This window comes from Plectropomus leopardus, chromosome 18 (genome assembly GCF_008729295.1).
Source record: "Plectropomus leopardus isolate mb chromosome 18, YSFRI_Pleo_2.0, whole genome shotgun sequence".
In the NCBI taxonomy this organism is placed as follows: Eukaryota; Metazoa; Chordata; class Actinopteri; order Perciformes; family Serranidae; genus Plectropomus; species Plectropomus leopardus.
Window position 1 is genome coordinate 29,780,630 of NC_056480.1, and position 23,582 is coordinate 29,804,211.

General features: G+C 40.8%; 1 protein-coding gene across 1 annotated transcript in view; it reads right to left on the reverse strand.

Annotated features, from left to right (window-relative positions):
* The window catches only part of LOC121958210 (gamma-aminobutyric acid type B receptor subunit 1-like), an 87,411-nt gene extending 65,790 nt beyond the window's left edge, over positions 1-21,621 (reverse strand). Inside the window, exon 1 of the mRNA XM_042507080.1 lies at positions 21,482-21,621. Coding sequence (XP_042363014.1) covers positions 21,482-21,536 — 55 coding nt within the window. The 5' untranslated portion in view covers positions 21,537-21,621. The remainder of the gene's footprint in view (positions 1-21,481) is intronic.
* Between the last annotated feature and the right edge of the window lie 1,961 nt (positions 21,622-23,582).

Consider the following 23,582-nt stretch of genomic DNA (forward strand, 5'->3'; position numbering starts at 1 on the left):
ATTTCAGATCAGTACCCATTTTTTCAGTGTCTATTCCGAAAAGCTGTGGATGGTATCAATAAAACCATTCCTCACGGTCCCCACTGTTCCCTCTGTTGAGGTACTTAGCACAGTGGTCCAATACTAAAAGGTGGAGTTGGAAACACTGCAGTCTGTTGCCGGTCATGTCAGTTTGTGGAAATAGTTTGTCAAAGGAAACTGAATAGCCAATGTCACATGAGAAGTCATATAAATCATTGAGTTGCCCAGTTTGTGGCAAAAACAAAATAACTTGATTTTTTTCCCACAGCTTTACATGTCATGTCTTTATATTCTGCACCAAATTATAAAGAGAAGTATCGATAAAAGTATCAATAAGTATTTCAATTTTTATTTTTTATTTTATTTATAAAGCCCATTATCACAAAACACAATTTGCCTCAGAGGGCTTTACAGCATACTACATCCCTCTGCCCTTAGACCCTCACATTGTCTAAGGTGGTAGGTAAAATGGTAGAAACCTCAGAGAGAGCAACCGGGGAGGGATCCCTCTTCCAGGACGGACAGGAGTGCAAAAGATGTCTTAGAATAACAATTAAATTACAGTAATAACAAAAAGGAAAGAGAAAGAGAGAGAGAAAGAGAGAAGGGGAGAGAAGCACAGCAATAATGGTAATAATAGCATATCATATAACAATAGTGATAGATGTAAAATTACCAATAACTCTATGATAGCATGTGACGTTACGTGCAAATATCGGGTGTTGATATGAGTCCCATGCATGTATTAATAGTGGAGGCATGACGCATAATAATGGCAGTAGAAGGTCATGTCGAGCAGGATCAAGGCATCTGCGCCAAAATCAGTAACCACAGAAACATACTACTCCCTAACATACAAACATCAACACATGCACACAAACACACACACACACATTACCCACATATACCCTACCTAATATAATCACATGAGGTTACTTGAGGTACACATTACCATATAATATGGCTGAGAGATATTGCTTTTATTGATTAATGTGAATTTGTGGTTTAGGATGATTTGTAAAATTCAAATCTAGACTTTCTCTTTAACTTCCTCCAGCGCTCCCTCTGGGTTACGTAGGTCACAGTGAGCTGCACCCCCCTGCACTTATCTCCCAGACATACACACACACACGACAACATGACAGCAAGCATTAAAGACAATGAAGAGTACGTTCCTGAAAAAGGCACCGTCTCGCCAGTCGTTTGGAGTCGTTTATCATATACAGTGATAGAGAATTTTATTGGTATCACCCCTCCTACACCATCTACAGCACAAAGGAACATTTCCAAGGCATCCCATGGTTCAGAGTTACTAGTGTAGAAAAGGCTGTTGTTTTTCATGAACACATGAAGGAACAGACCAAAGAGTTTTCACTGCACCGAAGTCACACCAAGCATGTTTCCAACTTTATTTCTGTTTATGAGTCATAGAGATGGAGTGTCTATGCTGTCCACGGTAGCTGCCAGTGTTCTCTGTGTGTTGTTGCAGCCAAGTGGACTTCAGCTGATGTCCTCTGACGTCAGTGTCTGGTGGCAGAACTACAGGAGAGTTTGGTTGCGACAAGTTTCACTGTCTTCCCTCCAGCTCCCAGGAAGTATCACTGCAGCTCAGCCAACTAACACAGGCCATAATGCCATCTTCAACTCAAGTAACATTCTGGTATACACAAACATTATGGATGATTTAAAGGGATGCTTTGCCTATTTTCAACCAGCTTTGTATCATAACAATGTGTGTGGAGTATGCGTAAATGAACTGTGGAAAGCTTTCCTGCGTCTTACCAGTGCTCTTGATCTGCTGTATACTCCTAAAGTGGTGGCAGCAGCAGGGTTGGTGGGTAATACAAAAATGCAGAAGTCAGCCGTAGATCAAGCAATAGCCCCATCGTACAGCAAAACTCCATCAAATGAGATAAATTATGTTCTGTTACTGTCTGTATCCCTTCTTTATATTTAAATATCTGTGTTCAGGTTTACACTGTGAATGGAGAGGCCTGTTTTGGAACTTGTTTGAAATGATCTAGACTGCTTTATTTTGGATGTAAGATTGTTATACTGCCATTTACACTCACCTGTATGAATGTAACAACTCACAAAAATACCATATTTGAACCACGTAGCTAAATCCATCATGTAAAAAAAAATCCTAATTTGCAGATGGCAGGTTATCTTTACTTCTTAGTTAGAAAATCATGCTTGTTGGAGTAGTTTTAATGCAGTACATGTTTTACTCTTGCAAAGCATAATCATTCCTGGATATGTATTTATTTTTAAACCAAGGCCCTATTTTCCCATATTTTTTATGTTTAAGTGATGAATTGGAACAACAGTTTTTGTAATTGCTCCAGTATTAAGAGGAAGGGCTGATGCCAACAGTGATGAATCAAGCTGCTTTGTACACACTCAGGGTTCACGTGTATATCCACTAAAAGTGTTGTTATTCTAAGGGTCCGACAACAATAAGGAAATGATCCCTACAGAGACAGCCCTTTTTTAAAAATGTAAAGAAAAAAGTAAGAAAAAATGTAAAGTAAAAATCATCTTGTTTAACCAGAAACAGCCCCAAATCACAATAGAAACAAAAATAAAAATCACAAAAAAAACATCTCGTTACCACCACCAACGTGAAGTCGTCACCAGCAGCAGCAAATGGGGGGTGGTTGTTGTAAACAAATACCATCATTTATCCTATACCCTGGTAAAATGCCAGGAAGGTAAATAATCATTGGTTGACTTTAGCTATGTGATGCTAACAGTTAGCCCTGTCATGTGTCTTGTGACTCCAGTCACTGAGCTATGGTCCCACAGCAGTAGCCTCATGATAAAGAGAGAGAGAGAGAGAGAAGCAAGATTTTACATGTTTTAAATGGTCCAATTTATGGTAAAGGTGCGATGGTTGGAAAAAACTGCAAGGTCGCGCAGAATTCACCATGTTTGACTCACTTTGCGGTAATTGCTGTGATCGCATTATCACAAAATCAGGTAGGGAATGATTAATGTTTATGTCATTGAGACACACAGTCTCACTCTCAGGAGAGACCTGATTAAAACTTTGCAGCCATAGGCAGCAATGTACAGGTGATATCTGGTGGTCACAGAGTAGTTTTTTGTGGCCACAAGCCATGGTTTATGTTGAACCCTGATTTATGGTGTCTTGCAGACCTCAGAACCATTATCACTATGGGAATACATGGATATAACAAACACAAACTAATTGACTTGTGAATGGAGTTCTGTGTTGCCTCCCCTCTCGATGAGCAGCCACATGGAGAGCTGCCTTGCATACAGAGTCCTGGACGGCAGCTTTAAATATTCAGAGCCAGGCTACACCTCGCCTTCCTTATCAGTACAGCTTTTATCTGGATCCCTGTTGAAACAGCTTCCATCCTTTCTCACTGAACATTAATCTCTGAATTCTGAGGAAAAATCCGAAATGCCAATTCTCATTCTGGCAAAATCACCAGGGATGTCTGAGTTCGGAGGGAAGGAGTGGCTCCGGGACGTGACTAGACATGAGGCAACGGAGGGGAAACAGCCTCAACGTGAATCCAATAAGACTCTGCACATTAGCCAGACGATAATGTGTTCACACAGATTCAGCTCTCAATGTCCACCCACACCAGACTTGTTCACTGCATTCTCAAACACACACACACACACACACACACACACACACACACACACACAAACAAGCACTTTTTAATGACAGGCCAAAATCCCACTCATACAAATTTTCATCACAGCTTATAAATGTGACTTAATAGGTTATCTTGACTCTTGACTTTTCTACAATTCACTGGCCTGTTTTTGAATGCTTTCCAAATCCCCTGACTGTGCTGTCTGAGGGCCCAGCTCCTGATCTTCTGAACTCTCGTAGAACACTTTGTAATATGACAGGAAAGGTAATGTAATTTTCCCTCCTTCCAATCTGATAGTGAAAAGATGAAAGACAACCTCTGCAACAATGTTATGCAAATGAGAGCAAGTGAAAGAGAGAGAGGAGAGATAGAGAGTAGTGGCGATAGGAAATGATGGAGACAGAGTAATAACACGGAGTGCTATGGAAAATAAATGAGTGCTTGTCCCTGTGCTCAGAAGAAAAGAAGTGGAGTGCAGGTTGTAGTTTGGTGGAGGTTAGTCTGTTATGACTGGTAGCAGGAGATCTCACACTGAGGCTGCAGCCATCAGCTCCAGTACACATCAGAGGATGGCAGAAAGACAGCCAGAGAGGAGGATGGGAAATGCTCAGATAGAGAACAGGAAGAAAAAAATGGTGTTTAACATGGACTGGAGGAGAGAACAGGATACAGCCGGTGGGATGGAAACCTGTTCTGATGCCAATTAATCATCCTTACTGATAAACACCATGAATACAGTGATCAGAGCTGCCGGCACCTGCCTCTCCCTGCAGTAGGCCAACATGCAGGACATTTTGTCCGAGCTGTCAGTGACAGAGAGAGAGAGACATATTCCAGCCAGAGAGAAGACAGGGAAACTCCACTGTGTTAATATTTCCTTTGTTCTCTGCCTTTGACTCAGAAAAAATCAACATTAGAAGAGGAACTGACCCTTCACTAAGCTCCGCCTCTTTGTGATGGTCTGCATACTAATGGCTCTAAGTTGTCATTTTCATATCATTTTATTCTCGATAATAATATTTTTTCAATAATCAGAAAAAATCATTTTGTGATAATGTAGCCCGTTCCTATTCTAAACTTATAAAATAGTGCCACTTTGACAGCTTTTGGCGTAAAAGCACAATGCCAAAAGGCACGTTTTGAGTGCGTATGAAATGCGCTGGGAACGCAGCCGGACAGAACTTTGTTATTAAATGCCGGCAGTAGGGCTAGGTGATATGGCTTTTAAATAATATCATGATATTTTTAGGCTACTTCACAATACACAATATATATCTCGATTTTTTAAAATCTCTATTCTGAACCGCTCTGAACTACTAAAATACAAGATCACTGAATGAACTGCAGTTACAAATACATTAGCTATTACCATAAAATAGTTACATAAACTATTGTTATAATAAAGTTTAAGCAAATACTGCTATAATGTTAAATACTTTATTTAATGGCATACTGATTCTACAGCAAAAACCTGGGTTGTATGGAAAAAGACAGTGGGAAGCTAAAGCCTGATGTGCAGATCACAGCGTGAAAGTTAAACGCCACATCACCTGGCAATTAAGAAAAAAAAGAATAAAATTAAAGGGAAACTTTGCAGATAATCAGCAAGCTGTGTGTCGTCACTGTGTGCAGATGAACCTTGTTTGGCTTCCTCTCGTGCTGCCAGCACCTGGACCTCTGCCGGCGGAGGGGCAAGGAGCTCTTGGGGAAGCCAAACACCGTTCATCCCCCTCTGAAGAGATCATTTTCAGTCTGGTAACTTTAGACTGGTAACTATCTCCTCTGAATTTAATGTAATGCATGTTGAAAAATTCTCTTAAAGAATCATTAAAAGTGGCTCCAAACTTTTCATGGACAGAAAAAAAATGGAAATATCTTTCGTCCTGTTGTGTTCATTAGATTACTGTCATATTAATAAACGTCACATCAAAGTTTTTCAGTTTCATTATGGCCCTGGTTTGCACTCAGTATGTTTACATGATGTTAGAAAAAGTTGAATTATTGTGCGACTGAAATTGGACTACATCGAATTTGTCAAAATCAGACCTACACACCCAGATAATGCATTTGGAGGTCAAGTCATTCCATCATGTAAACACCTCAGTCACTGGAGGTCAACTGGACTTGGTGTTCTGCACATGCTCCTAGTCACCGAGCCAGTCTCCCTAAATGACCTAATCCAGCTGTGCCTGTAGCCCCACTAAACTGCATGGAAACGTACTGATTGATTTCATGTTTTGTTTATCCAAGTGTGATTACTTCTTGTATACAGCAGTATTATCATATTATATTGTCACTATAAACCGAAATAATGATAATAGATAGGACTTACATAGCCCTTTTATAGGTTCTCAAAGACGCTTTACAAATACAAAATATTCATTCATTAATTGTCCTTGTCCTCGTAAGGGTCGCAAGAGGGCTGGAGCCCAACCCAGCTGTCATTGGACGAGAGGCGGGGTAAACCCTGGACAGGTCGCCAGAATATCGCAGTGCTGAGTGTTACTCACTCGCTCATTCTCTCACTACAATAAGAAAGGCTGGTCCACCTTAACAGTCCACCTTAAGGGAGCCTGGTCAGTTTCCAGTGGGCTAACTGGAAAGCTAACTTAACTTGCTAACTTTGGGGCTAACTTCTGTCACTTAAATCAGCAGCTGGCGAGCTAGACACGAAAACTCGTCTCGGGTCTTTAAGAGCTGCAGTATTTATTATAAACAGCCTCAACTGTTTGACATATCACACAGCCACATTTCACGTCATACTCTCTGTTCCACTGGCTGCAGCCTGACTGTCACCATCACCGGCACACACGTCTGCTCTCCCCAATCGTGCTTGTCTTTGCTCACGCTCACGCTCTCTCTCGCACACTGTCTGAGCCCAAAATGAGACACAGAAGTTTCAAAACAATCAGAGGCAGTGCGCTGTGGCTCTCCTTTTTTCAGTCCTTTTTTCTGTTTGGACTTTGGGGGGCCGGCGCACATCCACAAGAAAGAGTGCACTTGATTTACAAAATAAAAGCTCAAACGGGCGCAACATTGTTAGACTCATCATGCCACATGTTTTATCTCAAATTTTGAAAATCAAGGGAAACCAAAATCGTAATCGAAATTCGATTAATTGCACAGCCCTAGTCTGGAGGTTACGAAGGCGAGTTTCTGCAGTGGAGGAGGAGAGGGTGGTTCTAGGACGTGCAATGTTATAGAGGTGGAAGAAGGACATTTTGGTGTTAATGGAATTACAGCTGGCATGCTGTGGCGAGTGTTTGAGGGAACTGCTCCTTTAGAGGCAGCACTCTTGTCTGCTGAGTGCTGGCCTGAGGTATAGGACTACAGACTCTAAAGCCATCCTAGTCTCCACAGGTCCCTGAGCCAGAGCGTAGCGGCTCGCAGCAAAGCCAGCACTGTCCCCACACACAGAACACGGGCGAGCGATAAATCCCCTCACAGGGCACAAACACCGCTCTGTGCGTGTCACTGGACACAACCTTGATCGTCACTGGGGAAAGCAGCAGGTTTTTTTTAGCAGCAGGAAGAAAGAGCTCATTGTGTGCTCTCTGAAGAGAGAAGCCCTGCTTAAGAGGGCTTGATAGGTTTAGATGGTGTTTACACTCGTGACTCTCTGGGGGGGGGGCTTGTGGTGGCTGTGTACTGCAGCTGGAACAAGGCACAAACAGCCCATTTACAAGATACTCCAAACACTCCTGCAAGGCAATCAGCCCGATTGTAGGACAATGGAAATGAGGAGCACCAGGCTCGACCAATTACTGTGCAGACAGACCACTGATAGCCATGCACAGCACTGTCACTTCATTAGATTTAAAGATGACATACCACATTATTGATAGGGCTCTGTGCAGCAGCAGCAGGTACTGTATAAAGAATGACAGCGCCAGTTAGTAAAGACTGATATTAATTGACCTCAACTGCAGAGAACCAGGCCTATATTTGAAATCTCAGAAGGAAAGGATTTACTTTTAAAATAATATTTTATTAAGTACATATTAACATTAATCTTCAAGTTAAATTGCCCCGTTTACTCATGCACTTCAGTTTGAATTTGCTGCTGGTGAATTTGTTGAAGAGAATGGCTGTTTTGTTTCACTACACTCATTAAGGCAGCCATATGTTAGCTTTTCTAATACTTCCCCAAATTGATTAAATTTCAAAAATGAAATGCTCATTGGCTAAACTTGCCTTGGAATTTAGTGCAATTATGTCCTACAGTAATTATGACTTTACTCAGAACACCTGCTCTGGTGTAATCTGGCTGAGAGTCATGGTACAACAGTTACTGAGTACAAAGTGTAACCGTCTCTGTCAGAGCTCCAAATGATTTTCTCTGTCTGACATTTTGATGGTAAAGCATCCCTACTTTCGTCTTTGCTGACTACTTTTTGGGGCTGCACATGACGAATTTTTTTAAAGATTAATCTTGCGATTATTTTTTCAATTAGTCAATTAATCTAATGACCAATTTTTAAAGTATTGTAGAGTTTTTTTGTTGTTTTTTTATTACTTGATTGTGATAACAATTAATATACAAAAACAAACTCAAAATTTTCACTTTCATACTTTTCATACTTGAATTTTATTCAATCATCTTCTCTTGAAAACAATCACAATAGCAGCATATGTGAAGATTGGTCTAATTTCCACATCACAGGCAGTGTGGCCTGGATGGTACTTAATTGCAACGTGCCGGCACACACTTTGTAAGTTATCGTATTTCTGTAACTGATGGCATAAATTAAGTTGATTAATCACCCCAGCACAACTACTTTTTGTTACTAACTAAAGGGGTCCTCCAGCCCTGATCGTCAAATAATGACTCACATCTGAGTATTACTCTGAAGTCAGCAAAATAATTTTCATATACCAAGACAGCTGTCAAATCATGGCAAGTTTTAATGAGAGTACTGTGTTGAGTTTTTTAAAATACTTTAACTTAAGAGCGCAGCGCTATGTGGCAGCTGAGCTGCATAGTCCTGATTTCAATCCTTCACCCCAGAACATGAATGCACCAGCAGGAAGGACTCATAGATCACTCAACAAATTTAACACAATTCAAACTATTAACACCTGTGTGGAAGCGTGTTTCAATGTGTTGTTGGCTTTGCTGAGCAAGTTTCTGGTTGACTGTGAAAGCATACTACAATGAACAGGCTTCTGTAAGGTTGGAAAAACACATTTAACTATTACACCACCATTTGCACAAATCGGAAATTAGTTAAAAGTAATGTAAAGTGTGACCACAGAAGACTCACTGAGCTAACTGTGCAAAATTTCAGTACTGCTGTGGACCCTAACGAAGTATTTCACTGCTGGAAAGATGCCCTTTTAATAAAACTGCTCTGTCTCTGCAGTGGAAAGAAGCTAATACTTTTACAGTTGGGGATGGGAAGGATGCTTTGCCAAAGAGGTAGAAAACCTACAACTACCAGAATGCACTGCACTGCCACAGACCAATAAAAGCTCCCATTGCTAGGTGACATATTGCCACTTGTATATGCGAAACACAGGGAAGAAACAATCTTGTATTGCAGTTAGTTTAAGTAAGCTTAAACATGTTTCTGAAAACATTCGAGGCAGGAAATGCAACTCAACTCAGTGAAAGAATTTACATTTATATTTGATCAGCGCTGCTTAGTTTCACGGTTAGATCTCCATTTTTTCAGCCTCTGTTTTCAGCGTGCAGGACGCAGTATGGCACCCACTTCCTGTTCACAAACTCTTGCTACTACAGCTAAGCAGGCCATTCATATGTGTTGCTAAGAATATCTGAGGAGAGAAATAGGCAGTGCAGCGACATATTCCTGGTTTCCATTTGATCAGCACTGTTTAGTTTTTACTGTGAGAGAGCGAGAGAGGGGTGGGTCTGTCTCTTGATCTTCTATACTCTTTGTGTATGTGGTGGTGGTGGCATGGGTGGAAAGTAATATGAAAATAGTTTAAGCAACAGCGAGAGAGGGGGGATATCTAGGCACTGGTTAGATGGAGGAAATAACCACAGTTCAACTACGTATACTACCGCATTCAGCCCATTTCCGTGGACAGTTTAAATACCTCGGGGTCTTGTTCACGAGTGGGGGATGGAGGAGGAGATCAACAGGAGGATCAGTGCGGCGTCTGCAGTAATGCGGACTCTGCACCGATCTGTTGTGGTGAAGAGGGAGCTGAGTCGAAAGGCAAAGCTCTCGATTTACCGGTCGACCTTCATTCCTACCCTCACCTATGGTCACGAGCTTTGGGTAGTGACCGAAAGAACAAGATCGCAGGTGCAAGCGGCCGAAATGAGCTTCCTCCGTAGGGTGGCTGGGCTCTCCCTTAGAGATACTGTGAGGAGCTCAGTCATCCGGGAGGAAGAGCTCGGAGTCATCTAATTAGGATGCCTCCTGGACACCTCCCTGGTAAGGTGTCCGGGAGTCCCACCGGTAGGAGACCCCGCGGAAGACCCAGGACCCAGGACAAGCGTGTCCTGTTCTGTCTCTCAGCTGGCCTTGGAACGCCTTGGGATCCTCCGGGAAGAGCTGAACGAAGTGGCCGGGGAGAGGGAAGTCTGGGCTTTCCTGCTTAGGCTGCTGCCCCCGTGACCCGACCCCGGATAAGCGGAAGAAAATGGATGGATGGATGGAACTACCAGGTAGAAGCCTGACACGGGGAAAATGGAGCATGCACAGAACACCTAGGCCAGTTCGGGTCCAGTTGAGGTATTTACATGAAAGGAGTAAATCGACCCTCAACTGCATTGTCTGGGTGTGTTAGTCCAACTACAAGAAATTCAACTTAGTGTTTTGAGTTGGACTAACATGTTTACATGTATTTTCAAAGCCCAGGTTTAGTCAGACTAACAATACTAAGATCATGTAAATGTACTGATTGTTTTGATACAATGCTGGTTGAAATTAGAAGAAAGTTAAGTAGCTGAAGCATCCCTCTAAAGACCATTTGAATACTGGCACTTTGGACAACATGAAGAAGAAATCATTTTTTTCACAGGAGAAAATAACAGCTGTTTTCTCAGTAGCAGAAAACATTTGCCTGTTGTAAATTAAAAGGAAAATGATCAAACTCAACATCAGAGGCTGCAGTGTGTCTCCGGAATAATCATAGACTTTTTCAGTGTCTGATTAAAATCGATTACCTAAGTGACGCCTTTTAAAGCCAATTAATAAGTGGATAATTCAATTAACATTTAAATAATGCAATTAAAAAACTATGATGCTCTAATCACTCTGATGCTTTAATAACTTTTCCTGGGTGCAAGTTAATGTGCCTACAGTGTTTAGAAATGAAACCCTCTCCTCTCCAACCTGTGAAAGCATACAGTAGAGTGAAGCTGGAGCACTGGGAGAGGAAGGAGGAGGACCATGTGTTTGGACTTGGAGAGCTCCATTCCTGGCTGCATGTCAAAACAAGCATCCTGTACATGAAGGGCCATTTACAGGCAGCCTGCTATCTCTGATCTGAGCTTAACATGCTCTCCACCTTCTCTGGAGTCTGGACAGGAACCACACAACTATAGAATAGACCTACCCACAGATATGCATTTGCAAAGATGCTTTTTCATGAAACAGCCTAAAAAGATGTTATGAAAACAGAAAAGACACATACACATCCACATCCACATGCACATATGCAACTGGCAACTGAGGAGAAAGGGTGTCACTGGGCTAATAGGAGAGCAGCCTGGTTCTACGGCCCTTGGCACTTATTTACTAAACTATAAAAGCTCTGCAGAATTTTCTCTCTGTAATTATGTCACCAAACTTTACTGCCTCTCCTTTCAGCCATCTGTCAACTTCAGCAGCACACTACGCTTGATGGAGGCGCTGAAAAGGTGTTTGGCACATTTAGTTCTGAGTTATTATTGATCTCTTATTTGATAACCAGCTGAAATGACACATTAAATGCAGCCTTTTTACAGACAAAGGCACATCATGTGTGAGATTGCTGTTAGATTTCATGCATGAAATTAGTAACCTAGAACTGCAAGCCTAGATCATAACTGGTCTGAAACAAAGACTGAATTCCTACTGCTTTGGTGGATGTAATATTTTTTACCTTCATACCTACTTACTTAAAGCTTCTCAGACAAATGAATACACAATAGAAACCTGCAGAAATTGTTAAGAAAAGTAACATACTCACACCTATTTTCCTTGTTAAATGAGAAATACAACTGTACACCTTTTGAATTCAACTTTCTCTTGGTCACTGAAGACTGGTGACTGTTGCTGACTCAACATAAAAGACACTTCATTCAAACTCAACTGCAACAAAATAAAAGTCACCCAAACCATCTTGGTTACTCTTGTTAGTAGATTACTAACAGAAGAAGAGTTAGTAAGTCCACTGTTCCAACAATCAGCAGCTCCGGTTTGGTCCAAATAAATCCTTAATTCACCAAATTAGATGTAAAAAACATGACTGCCTGATGTTACTGTATACCAGGGTGTTCCGTAATCCTGACTCATTGTGTGTAGTGCACAGCATGCACCATCAGGGCTCAGTCTCCGGTCTCTACTGGTGAACAGGCAGCTGAGCTGAAAGACACAGCATCACCTAGTGATGGAGGGAGAAGTTACAGGACTGTAAACTGTTGCCGCTGCACACTTATACCATCATATACCCCGGCGAAAGTGTGACAGTATGAAATATTACATACCACCCAAGTCTACTTCAAATATTATTTTGTTATATAAAATTTACAAATAAATTGTAATTGTGTTCTAGATATTTATTATAGGAAATTAAGGATCACATTAAATAGGACTATGAAACAACAGTGTTTCCTGTTATATGCATCTTTATGTGGTTGCTGGTTAGAAATACTGTATGTATATATTCTATGTCTGGTATTTTATTTCTTGTAGTAGTGGAAAAAAAACATTTTTTTAATAGACCTTTGGCTGAAGCACTTACAGTGCATTGGCATAAATTACAATACTACTACTAAACTACAATTCAATTTCAATGGCTGACTTGACTAATTGAAGTGATTCGTCTCAGTGTTATTTCTCATAACATCAACTGGAATGCATATGAACACAATCATCCCTCACAGTTTTGCTCAAAATGTCAGATCCCTACTGAAGTGCAACCTGGTTGTTCTGCTTTTGTCCAAGCTCAGAGTCAAAACCTCAATGACATATGCATTTCTGAAGGCCAGACAATAAACTAACCAACAGAGTCTATGATAAATCAGCACTTCTATGCTATACTATGGGACCATAAGTCAGGAGGAATGACCATTCCCACTTCCAGGAGGGCTGTAGTCATTGTGACAGTGCAGCAAATCTTAACAAATCTGACCACTGCCGTGAGCAGAAACAGAGCAATGTGATAAAAACTGATCCTGGCGCTTTACGCTCCAAAGCTGAAGGAGGAGGGGAGCTTATTGCTGGCGTGGGAGAAGGACAGAGGTCAGAGCCAAGGCCAAAGTTTATCTCTTGCAATACCTGCAGGCCTCTGAGGCTTACAGCCAAAAAGAAATGAGAAAACACCACAGCTCTTTCTCCTTCTGAGGGAGCAGCTCAGAGATAAAGTCTGCTTTTAGTCTAATCTGCCATCCTAGAAATAGTCCCATCACGTACAATTAAACCTGTCAACAGAATCCAATCAATCATCACTGAAGTGTTATTTTGTTCTTCATCACCGCTGGTAGATTTCTTTTCTTCCCACAGTCTCCGCAGACCTCCAATTTGGACGAGAAAGAGTCCAACTCTGAAAATTCTTTCTCCAAAATTATTAGCACAGCAAAGGCAGCTCAATTCACATAAAAAATGAAGAACATTCTGAATTAATACCAGCCAGACAACTGCTCAAATAGGTAGCTTTCTATGAACAGTAAAAATAGATCCAACATGAATAGAATTTTGTTTTTCTATTCTGCAATGAGCACTGACACCATTTCAAATGGAGAGAGAACAATATAGGAGAGAGAGGAGGAGAGAAATAGGGAAAAGATGGGGACACTGTGTGTGTGTGTGTGTGTGTGTGTGTGTGTGTTATTCGGTAAAAGAGGAAATCAATAGAGAAAACCGATAAGAGAGAAGAAAAGCAGAATAAAGGAGAGGAAAGTACCAAGTATATGTAAGACCACTGTAACAGTTACCATCAGCAGTGTGAACGCGGGCTGGGTATAGTTTAAAATATCACCATACTAGTACCAATACCAGTACCGGTAACAATACTTTTGAAGTAATTCTGACATCAATGGAATACTTCATTCAATTCGTGTAATGTGAATGGAGGGGTGTGTATACCGTGAAACTTCAATTTCGGAATGTCAATAAAACACAATTGCAAGATGACTGCGTTTCCATTGAGTTACGTTCTGCGACTTCTAGTCTAGTGATAACATTCCAAGATACACAGCGTCAGCATCACATGGCTTTTCACAGGTTTAACGACATATCGTTTGTTTTTTTGTGCAGTGGAAAAGGGGCCAAAGAGACCAAAGATTACCTTGAAGGAGGTGGACAGCTTCACAGTGGAGACTGTGAGTCTGTCTATAGGAGCACTTTGAGCCATACAGAGCTGGGCTTTATGGAAGGGTGGCCAGAAAAAAACCCACTGCTTAGAGTCAGAAATAAGAACACGTTTGGAGTTATGAGATGTGGGAGCCTTAAATTGAATTTTCTGTCCATTCTTCTAAAAAGTGTTCAGGAAATTACTCATAAAGCCCCTTTATATTAATATACATCTGAAAGCAATACACCTGCTGAATGCCAGAGGTCTCTAGTTTGTGGTTGAAAAGTTTCATGAGGCTGTGATTATTCTACACATTAAAATAGGTCATTTTAGACAGCTTAAAAAAAGGTCTTATTCCAATGAAATGGAATAGGGACACTCATTAGATTTTATGTTTAGTGTGTAGCAAATGGTCATTTTTGTTTCCTGGGCTTGAAATATGCAATTAGCCACTTCACTCAGAAGCTTAGCCAACTGAGATCTCATCAGGGATCCAGCTACAAACAGGTTCCGGGTGGTCGCCACTTTGAAAGTCCAAGATGGCCATCACAGAGACTTGGGAAAAAATGAAAAGAACGGTTTGTGGGTTCATCACATTCTAAACTTTCCAAAAATTAGTAGTTTATCAACTCCCAAAAGATTTTAAATAAAAGTTGCAATCAGGTCATTATGAACCTGACTATTATCATTATTATTCAGTCCTGTCGAACATTACCACTACACCAGCCAGTGGTGCTATTGAGAATAACTACCACTAGAACCTGCATGTAGAATAACAGGTGTGATTAAGATAAGATCACTGATATGAGGCCATTTCATTCATCCAAACTGTTCAGTGCAACACTTGGGTTTAGTGCATCATGCAATACTCTTGAGGTCTATGGATCTGGGGGTGATACTGTATGTTAATCTGGTTCGATTGTACGTGTGTGTGTGGCTGTGTTGCCTCGGTTCTCTTGAATGTCCAGGACAAATTTCTCCTAAGGGAGACAACACTATATAATCTACTACTTGGAGATGGCCGTGCAAGTATTCAGAACAGCATTATTATTACTATTGAAGTTGGAATTATTTGAAATATATCTTGACGTGGTGTGAGGCCATTTAATTTATATTGTTTGTCCTTGTTTACCTTGAAGATGGCCTTTGTAGTATTTGGATGGTTGCTTCTTATTTACAAGAAGCAAAACTCCTAACTAAACTTCCTTAAAATAATTCACTGTGGTCATCAATACATGCTCTGCTGAGGTAAATAAATCTACTTTCAGAAACATTTGATGTAGGTTGATTTTTTTTTTTTTAAATGTTTTTCATGACTATATATGCATTAGACCTTTATTTGGCTCAAGATCTGAGATGCACCCCATGTCTAGAAATCTATACATAAATACTACCACTGTGTGAGAAATTTCAAAATTTAACCAAAAAAATGCAAAAAAATACAAAGAAAAAAATCCAATTTATTCACTTGTGTTTACCACTAGCTCTTTTCCTCCCTTTGATTGGAGTGTTCGTGTCACCTTAGATAATTCTCTACAAAATGGTGTGATTGGCTTTTTGCAACCTGACTGTCCTGAATTTTAACCAAATATTGTTCAACGAGGGTCTGATTTCCAAAGAAGTCCCAATTTATGTGTTCACAAGGAAGCTTCTGATTCGGCGATATCTGAAGAAATCTGAACATATTTAAATTCATTACATAGCTGTTAAGCCATCTTTGTTTTTTGACCCTTTGTACACTGTCAGATAAAGATTTCAAGAAATTTCAAGAGTCTAACTTTAAGGGGGCAAACCTCAAATGCGTGGCAGATTTGATGGTTCAGCAGAGAGAACATAAGTCTGTAAGTAAGTCCATGTCATGACAGGTGTTTTGGACCATCTGCCTAAGCTCTCCTTCTGTGATTTATGACTACTGAGTACCACTCTGGACAACGGTATTGTTGTACTTGGCTGATTTCTCAGTCTCTAACCAGCTTTTCACTTCTGTTTTGTCTGTAACCCAGACTGTCACTGCACTCAGTCTTCCCCACCTCTGTCCCCAGATTGCTTGTTTCTTTGCAGATTAGCACCACCTGTAGAAGACAGGGACCGCTCCACGTGCCTCTCCATCAACGCCGCTAAATTTGTTGCAAATTTCATGCAAAATTCTGCTCTAACACCTATTTCACAAATATTAGCTGTACTTTTGGTTGATTATCATTAGATGACGCTAACTTAGAACTATGATTCACTTAACAGGATGGAGAAATCAACTCATCATTCTCCCCCCGCAGACCCTGCTACCTGGCTGCTCAAGGTGCTCTCTACAAATACAGACTGAACACAATGCAACTTGCCACAACAGTCCAATCATTCACTGCACCACTGCCTCTTTGGTTCTTCATAGGAAATTAGAAGAAAGCACTGAGATGCCCTCAGTCACCAGTTCTAGTCCAAATGCACCGTTACTGTCTGTGCTGCTGTGTGCGGGACACAAACCATCGTCCAGCACATGTATGTACATTTACAGATCGGCTAAATCTGACATTGGCTAGCTGGTTGCCAGTCATGGCCGATAATGCTGAAAATCAGTTGACTCTGGTCACCGGCTGATCAATCAGTGCAACTCTAATTCCAGCACAGCTCATGCCTAGTAATTAAAGTTAATGCTGGTAGATGATCATGTTTTTTATGAGCAAAAATAAATCACTAAACAATGAATAAAGTCAGCTCAGCTTAAATATTAAGAACTATATCAGTAACAGTGTAGAAATGTTCAGCTGAATTTTTCTCCCAACATGTCCTGATCTCACCACCTTTTCACTCCACACTCTGCAGATACTGATCACCGCTGTGCTCCACATATCACTCACTCTGCCTTTAACTCCAAATTGAATCTCCCAGCAGCCAGACAGAATATCTGTTCTAATAGTACTCACATTCATCATTAGAGAGACACTCAAGGACCATTTGCTGTTATCGCTGCTCTCTTTTATGAAAAAGCTACACCTGAATTATTCTCTTATTGCTGATTGGCACTTGTATAGTTATGATAGCAGGTCGAAAACCCTGGTTGTTTTTCCTTCTCCAGCATGTTTCCTCTGGAGTCCTGCAGTTATTTGAACGGTGGCAAAACTTTTAATAAAGCCGTCTGGTCAAGGTGCTGCATGGAGCAGATTCGATTGACAGCTTTTATTAAGGCCTGAGCACTGTAGGCGGTGCAAAGGCACTATTATAATGTCACAAAAAGCTCATGTTTTTAGGGGATAAGGGTGCTCAAAAAGTTATAAAACTTTGCACACACATCTAAAGTGGTGAGAATTATGTTTTATGGGTCTTGCCCATGGGTGTGGGAAAACGGCTTGGCAGTGTACCCTTTGATGTCACCTTTGTGGTTAGGGCTGCAAGATTATACTACTTTGATCACTACTGACATCATCATTAATTCTCACAATTATTCATTGTTTTTAGGTACAGAATATTTTTATATTCACGACAGAGCACACCTTTTACTTCCATGTTGTGCTAAATTCCTGCTGATGTAAAATCTTGGTCCTTGGGCCTTATTTACAAATAAATCTCCTACAGGCAAAATATAAATAATATTGTAACAAAACTTTTTACCCCAAAAATAAATTAACATAGCACTGTTTTCACTCTCAGCTTGTGCTATATTCCTAATTTAAACATATTTGCATCAAATCAGACTTAAAATAAAGGTTCTTCTTCACCTAAATTATGTGCTTTTTTGCCTTTATTTTATTTTATTTTTTGAAATAGTGGTCACGGTACTGTGAAGCGCTGCAGTGTCACTGTTATGAATGTCTGAGTTGACGCTGGACAAGGACAGGGATTTACAGTAACGGCACAGTAAAGTTAGCAACATCATTCAACGTGATCTTCATGCATTCATCCTACTGCAGACTGTAGTGTTTTTTTAGGTGATTTAACAAGTTAGTTGTGTTGCTTTGCAGCGCAGATATGTCATATGCACTCTCTGCATGGTTTGTTCTCTCTATGTCCAAACTACAGATGACGATGGTTGATTATTTATGATTTTTCTTTTATTAGTTTTATAAGTGCAAAAAAGTGATTTTCGCAAAAGTGCAGATACTGCACTTTGGCTTTGTAGGGCCGAGTTATGGTAACACACACACATAAACTTCGTTCTCCTCCATTGTTGTTCAGCACTTGTCAGGTAGAACAGGACAGTTAGTCGTAGTACTATTTGTCCCTTCTCTACTGTGATTGAACAGCTAGGTAAAAAGTGACATTAGGTGGGTTTCCATAAAACTTTATTTTTTCGAAATGTTAATAAACATAATTGTGAGATGACTGCACTGAGTGATGCTGTGCAACTTCTCCTCTGGTGATAACATTCCAAGAAGCGTGGAGATGAATGTTTGAAACATTAGCAGCTTTATTTCTATTACAGCCACCACACTAGCCGTCATTATTTACAATCCAAGGCCACGTAAGGGTGTTATGGAGCCATATAGAGAGGCAAGCCCCTTATACATAGGAGCAGCCACGTATGAGGGATTTCTGGTAGGTGATAGTCCACGATTTCACAGAAGAATGGTGGATTCAAAACTCACAAATGATCTGCCCAACTTTTGAAGAGTTATATGCTTCAGTAACACCTCTTGCAGCACCTGCTGCATCATGAGGGAGCCAGTTCTTACTGACAAGCACATAGCCATTAGGAGTGTGTATAGAGAACCTTTCGTAAATGGTATCAGTACATTATTGGGTCTCTACTTAAGTACCAATAAGCTCCATGACAAACACTGCTGCTATTGGTATTTATGACATAAATTGTGTAACTTTAATTCGTTCTCACTTGATTCAAACAGAGCTGACAATATGACCCTCATGATAATGAAGCTGCTGGCATCAGGGGATGAATTGACATAACGTTTACTGTTGTATCGCTGCTGGCCGCTCATAGTCGTAGTAGTAAGGCGAGCATCCGACAAGATACAGGCTACAATAATGCTTTTTTTTTAATCAAAGGAAGCTGAAAGAGAAATTTTGCAGTTCACTCAGTTTGTGGAAGTAGGGTCACTCAAAAAAAGCTCCATAATCAGTAAGACAGGACAGAGGAGAAATCTTGCAGGTTATGTCAGTTTGTGAAAACAGTTTGTGAAAGAAAATTTGAATAGCCAGTGTCACACAAATCATATAAATCATTGAGTTGTCCAGTTTGTGGCAAAAACAAAATAACTTTTTTTCACAGCTTTACATGTCATGTCTGTATCTTCTGCACCAAATTATAGAAAGTAGTATCCATGAGCAGTGCCAGTACTGGTATCGATAAAATCCTAATGATACCCATCCCTAATAGCCATAGTACCATGTAACCTACAAATGCCAGAAACGTGTTTCCATTGCAGTTTTGTGAAATGTGGCTTTTTGGAATAGCCTCATGCAAGTGGGAAACTTTTTGGCGATAAATGTGTTATGTGTTTTCAGAAAACATATTTTATATTCTCAATTTCAATTTAAGCAATTTAAGGGTTTATGGAAACCCACCTACTGACGAGAACAGCATTTCACACAAAGTTGAGACTCTGCTAAGCACACAGACTAAAAAATGCCAGAAGTGCAGCACCACACTGCTGGACTGGTGTTTCCCACACAAGAAGCTTTGTTTATCAAAAAACTGTTTTCAAGCTCTCTCTCTCTCTCTCACTTGACTTACATCTAGTTTCTACATCTTTTTCCTACACAATGATTTATAGGTGCCACCACCGTAAAAGGTCAGTGCTCTAAAATCAGCTAATGCTAGCATTTAACAGAACATAACCTTCAATGAATGCATGAAGAAAAGACACAAAGAGGCATAGAAAGCCCTTAGGAATTTATGTTTGAACAGCCAGGGAACCTACTGCATCCTATCCATAGACTGTGCCGTATATAAAGATGCACAACATGACAGTTCTCACAGAGTGAAGCGTTTTCAGTCTGGATCGCCCCCTGGTGTCTGACTGAAGTATAGGTCATAAAGCCCACCCCTCCATGTAAGTGAATGGACATACACCAAACTAAAAACTCAAAGTACAAATACATGTTTCCCAGTGATGGTTTCTGTTACTGAAGGTAGTTCTCGTCACCCTGATGTTTGCTCAAAATTTCGGTTTTAATGAGTTATTTAATTCTACAAATGGGATTTTCCACCATGATTGACAGCTGTGAAAACCAATCAGCGCGCTCACATTCGATTGAGCTGCTCGTGATTGGTGGAACAGATGTTCTGACTCCGGCTCTCAATGACATCACTCTTGCAAGATGGCAGCAGCATTGCTTAGCTTCTACTTCAGACTCCAGCCTGCTTCTCCAAACTGGGGGTGTGTCGACTGACATTTATACAACCCCACTTCAAAATTTTTAATTATCCCTTTAAGGACTTTTTCCAGGTATTTTTTAAAACTTTCTTTTTCAGGGTTTTTTTTTTCCTTTAAAAATGTATAGGTAGCCTAATGTTCTTGTATTTTTTACTTTTTCTTTTTGTAATGTTTGAGTAATTTCCTTTTTCAGTGCTAATTGCCGCCTTCTCATATTTCTGAAAGAAATCAAGCCATTTTGCTGAGGTTTTAAATGTTTAATACTAGTACCGTCAGTCTTCTTACAGGTAACATCAGTCTGTATCTTTAACAGTGAATCGTTAGGTTCCCCTGGAAGTCGCGGGTTGTTTATCACTGCCAAGTTGTAATCTATCACAATGACCGACTGATATCCCGGCAGGCTCAGCTTCACTTCACCCGCACGAGCTGTTGCCAGAGTCGCAAGCTGCAGACCTGCAGCCTGTGGACCAATGACAGAAGCTGATAAATGGAGCCAATGCATCAACACCGCCGCTCACACACCTACTGTACTGTAGGTGACACACACACACACGGAGAGAGAGAGAGGGAGAGAGATACAAGCTGCCGCGTGCGTGACAGCGCGTCGGAGTTCCCGTGCGCGGGTGATGAGAGCGCACGTGTAGCGCAGGAATATGCCCACGAGCAACTGCTACAGGCAGCGGCTACTTCACTAGCCAGAGAGTGTGATGTTGAAATGATTGAAAATGCCTTTAACAGCAGAGTGGAAGTGTGAGAAGATGGCAGCCTGGCTGTGCCCTGAGCTCAGCATACATGCACATACACATACACATACACACACACACACACACACACACACACACCAGCGACATCACATCAAACTAACTGTCTGACACCGTGAGTGGATCCACAGCGCTGTGCTGCTGCTGTGTTGTGGACGCTGCCACAGCACCGATGCTATGTCACTACATGTCAACTCCAGCACTGACAACAAAGTTCAGCATGTCATTCATGAATCCCACTCTGCATCAGAGTCATACTCACACATCCTGGACGCCAACTGGATTAGCAGCTTCTCATCGGCTGGCTGCCGCTGCATGAGCAGCAGATGAAGCCAGTGTCTGCAGCAGTGGGAGGAAAAGTGCTTTCTGTCCACAGTAAGTCCACAGAGCTCACTACGCGCGTGGTCCGTGGTCCAGATTCAATCCTGTCAGTTACCGCTGCTCGTCGAGCTGCTTCCGAAGGCAAGCCGCTGTGTACGCAAGCACACACACACTTATCACACGCACACACAAACGGCGTTTCACAGTGGAGCTCCCTCCCTTTCTCCACACTCCCTCACTCACCAGTGACGTCATTGAGAGATGCAGCCTGAGATGCTGCATTCAAGTCCTATGGGAAAAAACAGGGGAGAGTGCTTCATATTTATTTTAATGAATTAGACACTCAGTTGTCAGGTGGTGAATGTTACTATATGAAGCCGTGATACGATAATTGTATTAATTTAGCATTCAACAACAGAAACAAAATGCCTGTCAATTCAAGCAATAGGCTACAGAGCATAGCCCAATATAAACTCCAAATAAGGGTCATTTCAAGTGATGCTCAGTTACGACCCCCGTTCTAACCCCCCCCCCCCCCCCCCCCCCACACACACACACACACACACACACACACATCCCATTTTCTAATTCGCAATAAACTGCATGATGAAGTGCTTCACACTGGAACTTGTTTTTTTCCTTTTAGTATAGGCTACATAAGGTGCCAGAGTGCATAAAACAGCATCAAAATAGAGCTTGGTTATCAAAAAAATGCTAGTGGAGGATCACCCACATCCCCTGACAGAGGTCACAGCTAAGACCCTAATGTTCTAGAAACGGCCTAAAATCTTAGAAATATCCTAAAATCCAAGAAATGTCCCCAAATCCTAGAAATGTCCCACAATCCTAGAAATGTCTCACAGTCTGAGAAATCTCCTAAAATCCTTGGTGCGTCTTAAAATCCTAAAAATGTCCTAAAAGCCTAGAAATGTTGTAATATCCTAAAAACGTCCTAAAATCCTAGGAATACATAAAATCTTAGAAACTTCCTAAAATCCTAGAAATGTCCTGAAATCTTAGAAGTGTCTAAAAATCCTAGAAACATGCTAAAATCTTCAAAATGTCCAAAATTCCTAGAAACATCAGAAAATTCAAGAAACGTCCAAAAGTCCTAGAGACATGTATGGGCCCTTGGCCTCCTGTCATTTTGAGCAAAGTAAGTTGAGTATTCCTGGTCTATTCCAATGGGAAAAACACTAACAAAAAAATTAAAAAATAAGCAAATAAAAGGCACTTGAGGCTCTGTGAAGCTATACTTTACACAGTGAGGCTGAAAGCCTGCTAACATTTACTAATCAGCACTACACACCAAGTGCAGCTGAGGCTGACGGGTATGTTATTAGTTTTGCAGATATTTGGTCATACACCAGTGTTAAACAAATATGACCTGATGATGAAATATCAGCGGATCACCACATTATCACAATTCCTCCTGTGGGGGACACGGATGTCTGTACAAAATTTCCTGGCATTTCTTGAGACATTTCAGTCCAGACCAAAGTGATGCCCTGAATAGCACTGCCATCCCTAGAGCTGCCGTTAGTGTTAGTGTGACTAAAAACAGAGAGAGTAAATAATAAGTGTGCAGAGATTGCAGACCAAAAAAAATCTTTTTTAAGCTATTCTGTGTTTAATTGTATTGTAAATTGTATCAGAAGTTTTAGGTTCATTTATAAAAATCACATTTCAGTGCAGCTTTAGGGAATGTTGGCTCATGAATAAAACCATTTGCACATAAAACGAGGATAAATGATTAATTTAGTGTAATTGTTGTATTTCTAAAGTAACATCACAAGGTGAAAATTCTCTTCAGTCTTTTAGACTGCACTTTCTGAATTCATTCCTGCATCTGCCAGTGTTTTTATAGCCTTTTCTTTGTAAACAGTGTAAAAGCTTTAAACAAGTTCTCTTCATTTGCTTGTGTTTACTTTATTTGCATGTTTATTCTGTACTTTCCACCAAAAATTTTTATGTGTTCACAGGTTTTTTAAACATTGGAAAACACACAAAAAAATACCCTATAGACTCCTTTCCTATTGCCA